Source organism: Narcine bancroftii, chromosome 3 (genome assembly GCF_036971445.1).
Source record: "Narcine bancroftii isolate sNarBan1 chromosome 3, sNarBan1.hap1, whole genome shotgun sequence".
In the NCBI taxonomy this organism is placed as follows: Eukaryota; Metazoa; Chordata; class Chondrichthyes; order Torpediniformes; family Narcinidae; genus Narcine; species Narcine bancroftii.
The window spans coordinates 365,644,535-365,658,549 of record NC_091471.1 but is presented as its reverse complement, the minus strand read 5'-3'; the positions used below and the strand labels follow the sequence as shown (position 1 = coordinate 365,658,549).

General features: G+C 45.2%; 1 protein-coding gene across 7 annotated transcripts in view; it reads right to left on the bottom strand.

Moving 5' to 3' along the window:
- ttyh2 (tweety family member 2) overlaps positions 1-13,017 on the bottom strand; it is a 77,350-nt gene extending 64,333 nt beyond the window's left edge. For all 7 annotated transcript variants that reach the window (XR_011354941.1, XR_011354939.1, XR_011354942.1 and 4 more), the window contains exon 1: positions 12,805-13,017. Coding sequence is in view for 2 of the 7 variants with exons in the window: in XM_069930186.1 (XP_069786287.1) it covers positions 12,805-12,930 (126 nt within the window). In the remaining 5 variants the exon portion in view is untranslated. The remainder of the gene's footprint in view (positions 1-12,804) is intronic.
- Positions 13,018-14,015: the final 998 nt, after the last annotated feature.

Genomic DNA, 14,015 nt, shown 5'->3' with positions numbered 1-14,015 from the left:
GCACAGTAACCACACTCATTACTCATTCTAAACAAGGACATACAGATAGGCAATTACTCTGTGAGGCTACTTCCTCACAGCTTCCCAAGAGGCCCTTTTAAGTACACTAAGTAGTTCTGCAACTGGAGTAATACAAGTATTTATGAGCACATTTGAATCCAAATATTTTAACAATAGTGGTCTGAGAGATGTTCATTGATAACACGCAATTCAAGTACTGCTAAAACTTAATGTGGACGAACAGACGCACAAGAAAAAAAATCTGTTACGTGCTGAGAGCAAAGAAGGTTACAAAGCCACGGTGTTCACATAACGCTTTTGAGATTGCGCATGCTCGCAAGTCGAGTCCACCTAGGGGGGGGATTGTGGGCAGCGTGCGGGCAATGTGTCAGGCTCTGGGCCTGAAGAGCCTATTACCGTATTGAATGTATAAAACAATCAGCACAATTATTTTTGCCTCCAAGTTACCAGCAGTTTTATTTTAACATTTTTAATATGGTTTCATAAAAATTTATTTACCATGTGTCAATGAAATAGTTTCTGCGGGATTAACGTGCATTCATTTAGATCACGTTAAAATTATCACTGTAAATAATAACCCTTATTGAACAATTTTATGTGTACTTCTCCGAAGAAACACTGTTCTTTGGCTAAAGTATCAACTTCAAATCATTGTTGAGAAATTGGGCGAATTTAGCATTACGTTGACAATCATCCCTGACAAGGACAGAGGTCGTATCACTTGTTCTGATAGCTACCCTGAATCGTTTTGAGGCATGCTGACCAGTGTATATGTAGCGGCAGCTCCTCTGCTCCTGCAATAACACGCAACCAGACGGGTTGAGCTCAGTGAGCAGATTAGTTTATTGCAGGCTGCTGGGCTGCACTTGTACTCCCAGCCCGGACCTGGCTGAGAACCGCACTGGAGGGCGCTGACATCACCCAGGCATCACATGGTCCCCCAGCGGGGGCTTCTGAGCCCCATGATGGGAGGAAGGGAACCCCCCCACCCCCCGACGGCGCCATTTTGTCCGGCTGCCCCGCTGTGTGGCTTTCAAGCGGGGCCGGTTCGCCTGCTTAGTGGTGAGCCACCACATATGAAATGTTTTAAGCCTCCAGAGCCAGTGCTGATCTGAAGAACGAAACATATGACCTACTTAACTTAATGTGTATGGTCCATAGCAACATCTTCTGATCTAGTTTCCTCCCTTCCTATGTTGAAGAGGCCAGAAACCACCTGCTATAAAAACTAAACCAGGTAATGCAGTAAAACCTAAAGCACAAACTCTGCACCCATGTATCTGAGTTACACCCCAGATCATTATTTTCAGGGTTGCTAACAATGCAATCTATCATTTTTAAAAGCCTATACATGATGATATGCCAAACTGTTCAAACTGAACTGCTTTGCTGAGCTATAAGTTGTATTATAAACTCCAAAAACATCTTTGGTCAGTCATGTTCTCAGTCTATATGTGGTAGCAACTCCCTCACCTCATAATGAATTGTCCACTCTCTCTTGAGAAATTTGGCACAATCTTGGCAGATCAGAATCACTCAGACACCAATCCACCAGGAAGCAACATGGTGTTAAATGGTTTTAAAAAAAAAATCAATCTTCAGAAAATGGCAAACTCCAGACCACGGACGATCCTGGTAGCCCATGCACAGTCCCTTTTAGAATGGTCCGATCATGTGGACACAGAGCAGATAAAACTAACTTGCCAGGGCCTGAGGTCTCAAATCCCTGACATCTTCTTGGCTAATGTAGAGTCTCTGGAAGATAAATGATGAACAAGGTTACAGCAGTCGAGGGACATGAGGGATTGCCGTGTGGTGTGTTTCACTGAGACGTCGCTGAATGAAAGCTCCCCCAGCACTGCAGCCCGAGTGGTTCACCTTCTACCATGCGGACTGGACGCCAGAGTCAGGTAAAAGCACAGGCGGCATAATGTCTGAAACCTGCTCCCCAACCTGGAACACCTGACAATCAAGTGCTGTCCATTCTCTCTACTGAGGGAGTTCTCTGCTATTATCCTGGTTGAAGTGTACATTCCACCTCAGGCACTGGAGGGGCTGAGCACTGTAATTAGCACCCACAAGACAGCACCACCCCCCAACCCCACCCCCCCCCATGCCTTCCTGATCATTGACGGGGACTTCAACCAGACCAACCTGAAGAAACCTCTGACAAACTACCATCATCTTATTACCTTTACAACCAGAGGAGTCAACATACTTATTACCTATTATCAGCTTAACCAACTTTACTATGTGCCTAACAGTCACAAATTACGTGAACAATGACTGCAGAGGAACTGACTTAAAATACTTGTTAACTAGATTAACCAACTTTACTATGTGCCTAACAGTCACAAATTACGTGAACAATGACTGCAGAGGAACTGACTTAAAGTACTTGTTAACTAGATTAACCAACTTTACTATGTGCCGAACAGTCACAAATTATGTGAACAATGGCTGCAGAGGAATTTCCAGTCCTGATCATTGGTTGATCAAGGATGAGGTGCTCAAGACAGATACAGGGAATGCCTGCAGCATGAGGAAGCCATGAACCCATAATCGAATATGTATTTTATGGCAGCTGCAGTGTTCCAGAATATTGTCCCCAAAATTCCGGAACGCAGTCTGTGTAAAAGGTCCTGGAGGTAAAATATTTTACCTCCTGGACCCCGAGAATATCACGGAGCGCCTGCAGGCATTCGGCAGCAACAGGCTAATGAATAGGGCGTTACTAAAGACGCATGATGCTGTACATATTTCGTGGTCGACGTCGGCCCAGTGGCATCCCACTTCCAGCCTACGAAAATACTGCATCTCAGATATTTAGTGTAAACGCGTGGTGAGATCCAAATTTTTGGCTTTCGAGTCGTTCCAGTGTGATAATTGCAAATAAAAAAAATAATCAGATATATGAGAAAATATATAAATTGTGTGTGTCTGGCTGAAATATACAAGTTTACCTTTTACCTAACAACTGATGTACAAGATGCAGCCTCGAACTCTTGGTTATAGATATCTAAGCTTTATGAGTGAGACTCTGTATGCTAATTTAGCAAAGCAAGCTTGTGGATGATGGGTGTATGTTTGAAGTTTGTTGGGTCTGAAGTTATTCCTTGGGCTTGAACTGAGAAAAGGATGAAGCTCCACAGGTCATGGCCAAAATTAACTTGTACCTAAACCCACTGCAATTTGCCCATCACCACTGTAATCTCACGGGCTCGCCACTCAGCCCTGGATCACCTGAACAACAGCAATGCCTACATCAGGCTGCTTTTCATCGATTATAGCTCAGCTTTCAACACCATAACCCTCTCAGTATAGGTTATCAAGCTTCAAAACCTGCAACAAAATCCTTCACTTACTCAGAGGAAGACCACAGTCTATGCAGATCAGTAACAACATCTCATCACTGGCAATCAACATAGGCGCATCTCAAGGACGTGTGCTAAGCCCACTGTTCTACGTCCTCTTCTCCTGTGACTATGTGGCTGGGCACAATTCAAATGCTATCTACAAATTCATAGATGGCATCACTGTTATTGGCAGAATCACAGATGGCAATGAGGAAGTGTACAGGGAGTGAGACAGATCAGCTAGTTGAGTGATGTCAGAACAACAACCTTGTACTCATCATCAGTAAAACAAAGGAATTGATCATAGACTTCAGGAAGGGAACGTCAACCAGTCCTCAACAAGGGGTCAACAGTGGAGAGTGCAAGAAACATCAGATTCTTGGGTGTCAACATCTCTGAAGACCAATCCTTTGACCATCATGCTGATGCAATTATGAAGAAGGCACACAGCTATATTAGGAGTGTGCAAAGATTTGGTATGTCACCAAAGACTCTTGCAGGTGTACTGTGGAGAACATGCTGATTGGTTGCATCACTGTCTGGTATGGAGGTGTCAATGCACAGGACAGAAATAGGGTAAACCTGGCCAGTGCCTCAAGAAAGCAGTGTCTATCATCAAGAACCCTCACCAGCTAACACCAACTGAAAACCTACTTGAAGGACAAATTGGGAAGCAGGTTGAGGTTACCAGAAAGAAGCAGTTTTGAATATGTGATTACAGACACAATGATAATTAAAAGATTTATAACAAACATGTACATCAAACTGCAAGAGAAAGAGAACGATGAAATAAGCTATAAACCCAAACAAAAGTGGGAACAAGATCTAAACATAAAGATAAAGAATGAAACATGGGAAAAGCTACGCTCCAGAACTATGAGAAATACAATAAACACAAGGTTACGCATGATACAATATAATTGGTTACACAGGCCCCAAAAGTTAAATAAATGGAACCCAATAGTATCAGATAGATGTTTTCGCTGTAAGAAGGAAACGGGAACAACAATACATGCAATTTGGGCAGGTGAGAAAGTGGAAAAGTTTTGGGAAGATCTAAATCAGGTATTAAATAAAATCACAAAAAATAACATACCAAAAAATCCAGAGATCATTCTTCTCAGTAATTTAAGAAGTCAAGAACTTGGCCTCGATTTGGATGAAGCACAAAAAAGATCTATTATCATAGCCTTAGCTGTAGCAAAAAAAATTATAATGTCAACCTGGAAATCAGAAGAGAGCCTGAGAATACAGCAATGATACATAGAAATGAATAAATGTATTCCATTGGAAAAAATAACATAATTTAAGAAATAACATCACAGTATTCAAACAAATTTGGGAACCGTACATGGAACACAACAGAGAAGTCCTACCGCGGACCTCCATCCCATAAAATGACAGAATGAGAAGACGAAATGAACTGACACAGTATGTAAAAGTAGATGACACAATTTTCTTGTTTATTTTCATTGTGTGATGACATTGTTTAATGGGTTTAATGTATTGTATATGTTGAATGTTTAGTGGGTGGGGAGGGGGTGGGAAGGAGGGAGGGGGGAAAAGGGGAGAAAATTACACTGTGTATGTTCAAGAGGGAAATGTTTGTGTGTATTTTGTTCAATCTGGTTCACAGTGTGAAAAATTTAAAAAATTTTATAAAAGAACCCTCACCACCCTAGCCATATCCTTTACTCATTGCTACCATCAGGGAGGAGGTACAGGAGCCTGAAGAGACATACCCAACGTTACAAAAATGGCTTCTTCGCTTTCAGATTTCTGAATGGACAATGAACCCATGGAAATGACTTCATTTTTTTTCCCTTTCTTGGACTACTTGTTAATTTTCTTTTAAATCTCGTATTTATGCATTTGTCACTTCATGGTAATTTTTCACTTTCTTCTCCACCGTACGGCTGCCACAAAACACCAAATTTTATGACAATAAACTGGATTCTGATTTTAATACTGGCTCCAACCCGATATCCATAGATAAGTTTAAAATGTTTTAAATGTTAATAATTTGATTTTTAAAAGAACTTTAAAATCAAGGACCACATTTTTTTTTTTTAAAAAGACTATAATTGGAAGAAAGTTTGCTTCAATTTAAAAAAAAGTTACTGCTATCAAATTGTCAAGTTTATTGTCATCTGATGCAGGATTTTGTTAAGATTTTTCAAAAATTAGGCTGGGAGATTTGTTCTTGGATTCTGCTCCAGTCTTGGCCTGGAACAAGACCAGCAACTCATTCACTGGAATTGGGATTGAAGGCAAGAGATAAAATAAATGGTGCACTTTGTCAGTCATCTGATTGCACAAGAACAACCCAACGTGACAGCGTTCTCCAGCCCTCAGTGTAAAACATGCTGACACACAACCAGACAATACACATGCAGGACAAGTTTTCATATATACAAATAAATAAATATTGTTTCATGAATGAGAGTTCGGATTGTCAGCATTCTCACTGCCCGTGGGAAGAAGCTGTTCCTCAGCCTGGTGGTGCTGGCTTTGATCCTCCTCTATCTCTTTCCCAATGGGAGCATCTGAAAGATGCTGTGTGCGAGGTGGAAGGGGTCCTCAACAATTTTGCATGCCTTCAGACAACGATCCCGGTAGATCATGTCGAAGGGGTTGGGGAGGGAGACTCCAGTGATCCTCTCTGCTGCTCTTATGGTCCTGTGGATTGACCTCCGATCCATTTCTCTGCAGCATCTGCACCACATTGTGAGAGCAGAATCCAAGAGCACATCTCTCAGCCTAATTGTTGAGAAATCTTATCAAGATCCTGTCTGGGGACAGCAGTGAAGTTTAAGACTTCTGCATTTGCATGGGAGTCTTGAAACCTGTATTGAGAAATGCTAGCACTTCTGTACAGCCTCGCTATGAGCTGATACCATGATACATTCCAAAAATAGGATCGATCGTGGCAGCTTTTCCCCTTGCTCCTATTACATACACTACATTTAATAACTAGATTATTATTTTTAAAGAAACCCCCAGTAAAACTAATTAGAAACACTGCTATTAAATACACGGTTTCGAGTTCACAACTTTATGCAGGTTTTTACAGCAAAGGGAGTAATTGTGAAACAGTGAGAGAGAGTGTGTGTCCTGTCTCCAATCAATGGAAATTCGAGCCTCTTTTAAAATGCACAAAGTTCATTTCAAGCCCACATGAACAGCAGCTACAAAAGATTGAGTCATCAACTTGCACAGACAAACCTATCACAAGACTTAAGGTCATGCAGCAGATGATAAATCAACCTCAAGTATAAAGGCCCATTCTAAGTCAAGGAAAGATACAAATTTAATCAGAGAGCCCAAATGCAAATTTCCAGAATTGAATGAGACCATTGTGCTCTGAAAATCATGTCTCAACCTGGCGTGGTCAGGAACTCTCAAACACTTCATGATTTCTTTTAAAAATGCAGTTATGCTTTTAAAAGCAAACATCAGTTTACCACTGAAGTCTTAGAAAAATGCAAAAGCCTGAGTCAGCCCCTAATGACTCCTGAACTAATCAAAAAAGATCAGATCGAAAGGATCCCGGGCCTCAAATCCATATTCCCATTTGATTACCATCAATTCCCTTAAAGCCCTAAGTTTTGATCACTTTCATATTTGCAAATATTTATGGCTCAGCATTAACATTCCTCATAGCTACAGAATTCTAAGAAGATGGAGTAATGAGAAGATTTATTAACTATGATTCAAAATGCTGGACTGTGGATGCGCTCCTGATTTTAAGAGCATTCTCTTTTAAAGTGGCTCCTTATCCCTGCTTAGTAAGAGTGGCCCTGGTCAGAGGCTTTAATCTGTAAACTTGGGGGAGGATGGGGTTAAATATCTATAATGCTATTGTTCATCTTTTGAGTGGCGCCATGAAGGGGGAGGAACCTGCTGACGCAGCAATGGTTAAATGTTTTCAAAGAATGTGACTGAAAATAACATAAAATGCTTTCAGGTTTATATATTCATGCAAGTAGTTTGTTCAGTGTAAGAAGTATAAATAGTATAGAATTTTTGACTTCTAAACTGTTTATTCTTGATGCAGATGTATTAGTTAGGCATTGCTAGAGTAGTTTCAAGCAACCGGAAAATACACTTCTCCGGCATCTAACAATCCCCAGAGGTTTTACTGTGCACAACATCTATTGGTTCCCCTTTATCTACCAAATTTCACATCACAGCATAACTGGCACACACGACAATATCCTAAATTTGCTTTAACTTTTACATTGTTAAGTGAGAGTTTATATAAAAAAACGATGGATGTAGGGTCATTTCAGACAAAATAATTTCCTGGATGTGCTCTTGACCAGAGTTAATAAAACATTAGATTTTATAAAATGAGGTTTTATTTGATGTATGGCTTTGCTTGCTGAGTTTTTACCATCCCTGCATGTCAAAACACCAAATTTTGTGACTTGTTCATTAAAAAAACTGATTCCGAAATAATGAAACTTTAAAAAAAAATACAGACATCGTTCAGAGTTCTCTTCACCCAGCCTTACACTTACACTCCTGAAGAATGAAGCACTCTGCCATATAACCTGAGAGTCAATTCCCCTGTGTCAGTGGTGGGAAATTCTAGCAAGTTCCTGCTGCTCTTGGACTCCCTGCAAATGTGATGTGGCCAGAAGAGATCATTTTTACATAAAAGTCCCAAACATGTTGAGATATCGAGGGGTAAATGTTGCCAGCAAGTTGCTAGCACCAAATTCGTTTTAAATTACTATTAAAGTTCTTTGTAAAATGACATTTTAAATACCCATCATTACATTTTATTCACAAAAACCATTCAAAATCTTTCCACGCCATTTATGCCAGTTCTATCTATACATTCCCATCACTGTAAATTGTTACATTTGTTTTCTAAACACACTGTAACGACCACTGTGCCACCTTGTCGCTTCTCTCAACCACCCCCCCCCCCCATTGGTTGATTGACTTCTCCTCAGTGTCAGCCCCTCAATACCCAGTAATGGGAAGACTTTAAGCTGTGGTCCTTCCCCACAGCACCCTCGCATTGGCTGCATCAAGCCTCAGTGCGTCCCTCCGCTCGCACTCCTGCAGTCTGGAATGTTCCAGCCGTCGGCAACCCCTCACCGACACCTGCGTGTGCTGAAAGACCAACAGGTTGTGGGCAGACCAAAGTCTTTCACCGAGTTGATGGTCTTCAAGCGGTTCTGGATCTCTGTCCCCGGGAACAGCCCAAAGATGTGGGAGTCCAGTCACTCTGCTGCTGGGGATGAACCATGTCAAGGACATTTGTACCCTTCTCCACACACCCTGCCAATCTGTATTGTTATGGGCCCAGAGGATTCCAAAACCCAGCAGCAATAGATGAATGGCTACTTAAACAAAAGTTGCTTTTAATTATCTTTAAACAAGAAAACAGGTATTGTTAGTACGTGGAAAGATACAAATAAGATTGATATTAATAGATGGCATAATGAGATGAAATATTGTTTAATAATGAAAAATATTATATTTTGCATGATAATTATAGTTTTTTTATTAATAAGTGGTTGTTATATTCAGAATATTTACATTTCAATTTAAATTGATTAGATGTCAACATGTATGCTTAATTTTTTTTCTTTTTTTTTCTTTCTTTATGGCTCTCCTTAGGAGAGTTGGCTGAAGGGGGGGGGGGGGAGTTCTTTTCTTTTTTTTCTCTATATATGAAAAATTTATGTTTAGGGTTAATTATTGTATGTGTTATGTACTAATTGTTTTTTGAACGACATAAATAAAGTTTTAAAAAAAACATGAAAACAGGATCAAACTCTAACTTATTACTATTAACTTAACCCCCTTCTAATTCTAAGCGTATGTTTATGTAATATGTGTGCAAGTTCAGAAAAGTTATTTGATTCACAGTCCAATATCACTTCTTACTCATCCAAGTTCACTGCTTGCAGGCAATTCTAATACCATGCACAGAATTTAACATTTATGAAGTTCACCAGGCTTTGGTGCTTGAAGGTATCAGGAAGGTTCTTGTTGGTTTTCAGAGAGAGATTGGTTGGTCGTTGAACAAAACTGATTCCTTCCGATCAGCCACTTCAGTGTCTTACTGAAGAAACTTGCCCCATCAAGTTTTTCCAGATGATAACCTTTCTTTCAGGTCACCACAGAGTTCAATCTGTTTCCCTTATTTTAAGTGAAACATTGTACAGCCAGCCATCTCCTCTTGTATGGACCACAACGGCTTTGACCAGGCTGAACTAAGAACTCTCAACCAGTCTTCAAAATGGGGTTTTTCCACAAGCTTGCCAGCTTGTCCTGTTCCAGTCCCAGTTGCTGCTGCTGAACTATAGAACTGAATTCTCTCTCTCTCTTGGAGAAAAGCCTGTTTGACTCTCTCTGCTTGCAAAACCACAGAACCTTCCTAGAACAGCAAACTCCATTCAGAGAGACTGTGGCTCCAGACCCAATCTTCTGAGTTCATTCATCTGTTGCTTTCCAAAACAATAATCCATCACTCCACAGCATGTCCAATCAACACCTACTTGTGAAGTCCTTCAGCAAAGCAGTTTCCATTGTCTCAACAAAGGCACTGGGAACCTGGACTGTCTGGCTTGAGCAGAGCTCCGGCATTTTAAATGTGATCTGTTTTGAAGTGTTTGTATCTGTGCATGACCTGCACTAAAAACCCCACAATCTATCTCCTTTAAAACATATCCATACACAACATAAAATGTAACATAATCTGTCACAGTATTCAGCAAAGAGGTGGATAACTGTCTCCTCTCCACCCCATTCATCTCGGGGACAACATGCGTTAAAATGCCACAGTGCATTTTCTTTTGTTTATCTTTTTGGAAGTTTTGAAACTAACTTGAAAGTTAGTTCAGGCATAGAGATACAGCCTTACACCTTAAAGTTACTGCACTGTGAACAAGACTGACTACTCAAGTCGGTCAGTAGATCCATAAGTTAGTTCTGCACTGAATGAAGCTGGGATTTCCTTATCTTCTTAACTTAACATCAGCTATTCATCACTAAGTTGCTAGAACAAAATGACATGGAACCAACAAAGAGGCTTTCATTTATCAACAAGGTAAAGCATCAAATTCCGCCAATCATTTCTATTCTTTCAATTTAACCAACACCTTTTAGGTTTTTACTTAAACGACACTAAATCAACTACATTGACACAAGACACTACAGGTATCGGTATATGAAACAACAATCTTCTGGAGGAACCCATTGGGAGAAAAAGAATTGTCCACATTTTCAGGCTGGAATCTTTACGAAACCTGCAGCAAAGTGAAAGTTCACCATGGCTCTTCTGAATGAAGACTTGTGCCTTACTGAAGGACAGAGAAGGATGGCTGACGAGAAACAAAGAATCTCAAAGAGGGGTTGAGAAGAGTAATAAGGGACTGAGGACAAAAGGAGATGGAAGTAAAAGATGAATGTCTGTGATTGAAGTAAAAACACAATTATTTTGGAGAAACTCAGCAGGTCAAGCAGTGTCCTTTAGGTCACAAAGATAAAGATACAAAACCATAAAGTATGAAGCTTAAGCCCTTCATCAAGGTATACCTCATTGGTTGGTTTTGTATTTTTATCTCTGCAACCTAAAGGACGCTGTTTCTCCAGAGATGGAGTCAGCGGAGGAACTGATAGAAGAAATAGCAAAGGAAGACATGGAGGTGTTGGCAGTTTTCAGGGCTTTAGGTTGGAAAAGGATGGCACAACCACCTCTCTGGGTGGAAGGGAAAAGCCTCGGTGGAGGGCGAATGGAGGGGGTCATCCTGGGTGGAGGGGGAGATGAAGGGGACAGCCTGGGTGGAGGGGGAGATGAAGGGGTCAGCCTGGGTGGAGGGGGAGATGAAGGGGTCAGCCTGGGTGGAGGGGGAGATGAAGGGGTCAGCCTGGGTGGAGGGGGAGATGAAGGGGTCAGCCTGGGTGGAGGGGGAGATGAAGGGGTCAGCCTGGGTGGAGGGGGAGATGAAGGGGTCAGCCTGGGTGGAGGGGGAGATGAAGGGGTCAGCCTGGGTGGAGGGGGAGATGAAGGGGTCAGCCTGGGTGGAGGGGGAGATGAAGGGGTCAGCCTGGGTGGAGGGGGAGATGAAGGGGTCAGCCTGGGTGGAGGGGGAGATGAAGGGGTCGGCCTGGGTGGAGGGGGAGATGAAGGGGTCGGCCTGGGTGGAGGGGGAGATGAAGGGGTCGGCCTGGGTGGAGGGGGAGATGAAGGGGTCAGCCTGGGTGGAGGGGGAAATGAAGGGGTCAGCCTGGGTGGAGGGGGAAATGAAGGGGTCAGCCTGGGTGGAGGGGGAAATGAAGGGGACAGCCTGGGTGGAGGGGGGAGGGATGAAGGGGACAGCCTGGGTGGAGGGGGGGGAATGAAGGGGACAGCCTGGGTGGAGAGGGGGTGGGGGATGAAGGGGACTGCCTGTGTGGAGGGGGGGGAATGAAGGGGACAGCCTGGGTGGAGGGGGAGATGAAGGGGACAGCCTGGGTGGAGGGGGAGATGAAGGGGACAGCCTGGGTGGAGAGGGGGGGGGAATGAAGGGGACAGTCTGGGTGGAGAGGGGGGGGATGAAGGGGACAGTCTGGGTGGAGAGGGGGGGGGATGAAGGGGACAGTCTGGGTGGAGGGGGGGATGAAGGGGACAGTCTGGGTGGAGAGGGGGGGGGATGAAGGGGACTGCCTGGGTGGAGAGGTGGGGGGAATGAAGGGGACAGCCTGGGTGGAGAGGGGGGGGGATGAAGGGGACAGTCTGGGTGGAGAGGGGGGGGGATTAAGGGGACTTCCTGGGTGGAGGGGGGGGATGAAGGGGACAGCCTGGGTGGAGAGGGGGGGGGATGAAGGGGACAGTCTGGGTGGAGAGGGGGGGGATGAAGAGGACTTCCTGGGTGGAGGGGGGGGATGAAGGGGACAGCCTGGGTGGAGGGGGGGGGGGGATGAAGGGGACAGCCTGGGTGGAGGGGGGGGGGGGATGAAGGGGACAGCCGGGTGGAGAGGGGGGGGATGAAGGGGACTTCCTGGGTGGAGGGGGGGGGATGAAGGGGACTTCCTGGGTGGAGGGGGGGGGGATGAAGGGGACAGCCTGGGTGGAGAGGGGGGGGATGAAGGGGACAGTCTGGGTGGAGGGGGTGGGGATGAAGGGGACAGTCTGGGTGGAGGGGGGGGGGGATGAAGGGGACTGTCTGGGTGGAGGGGGGGGGATGAAGGGGACAGTCTGGGTGGAGGGGGGGGGATGAAGGGGACAGCCTGGGTGGAGAGGGGGGGGATGAAGGGGACAGTCTGGGTGGAGGGGGTGGGGATGAAGGGGACAGTCTGGGTGGAGGGGGGGGGATGAAGGGGACTGTCTGGGTGGAGGGGGGGGGATGAAGGGGACAGTCTGGGTGGAGGGGGGGGATGCCGAGGGTCGGCTCAGTGGAGAGCGGGCGGGTGCCCGACTGACCTGCTGGTAGTCCTCGTCCTGCGGGTTGAAGGTGTTGTCCGCCGTCTCCAGCCGGAGATTAACGTGGGGGAAGTTGTGCAACCAGTAAGTCCACCAAGGAGCGATGTAATCGAAGCGGGAAGCCATGGCGGCGGGGAGGGGGGGGGGGGTGGGGGCAGCCCCTCGTGGAACGAGCCGAGAGCCCGTCCTGGCTGCGAGCGGCCGCGCAGTCGCCGGGCGGACACGGACTCCCGACTCCAGAGCAGCGGTAGCGAGCGCGCCCCCGCCGGCGCGCGGCCGCCGCGCCCAACGCGCCCGCCCTGGGGAGCCTCGTCCGGCCCAGGACCCAATGTGTCACCAATCAAAAAGGAAGCAAACAACAGGAAAGGGGCTTTTAAAAAGCCATAAAGAGAACGCTGTCGATTTCTTGCCTGGAGGTTGTAATGAGGAGGGGCACGTGCCCCAGCCCTTGTCCTGCCCCCCCCCCCCCCACTTCATGGCTTCAGTGCCCTGCTCCCACTCTCTTGCCCCCTCCCTTTGATCACTGCTTTTGCATTGAAGCATCTTCCTGAAGATGTTGCTATTGTAATTCCCCCTCCTTCCGACCAAGAGCAAATCAACCCTGCGCTGCCAGGAGCTGACCCTTGAATCCTGTGGTCACTTTGAAGTGACCAGTTGAATCCTGTGTCCCCCCCCACCCCGGTTCGAAGACAAGTCGGTCCCCATCCTCCCTCCCAGTCCACAAGGACCTCCTGGCCCTCAAATCCTTTCCCTTCAAGGCCACAGCACAAGTGTTGCTGGATGTAACTGCGTTCATGGGGGTTTCTTCCCCAGTGAACTTGCTGGCGTCAGGAGAACTTTCGGAATCACATGAAGAGATTTCAATCAGATATAAAAAAAAAAGACAGTGTTCGTTTGTTTTATTTTAATGCCCTTCCTCATTTGGAGATTGCATTCAAAGCTACTCCATTATTATCCTTTGAAGTGACCCTTCCCCCATTCAAGCTGACAGAAGGTTCTGCAAGATCCCAGGAAGCCTGAGCCACTCCAGCGACAAAGAACCTAGGACCAGTTGGAAATAGCCTCTTAAAGCTCCGAGGAAGGGAGCACCAACAGCAGCTGAGGCAGGGGACCCACCTTCAAAAAGAGCAGAAAACCTTGGAGTCCAAAGAGGTCCACAATCTCTTGTTGGTGGGGGGGGGGGGGCTTGCGATTTATTGTCTGAGTCCATG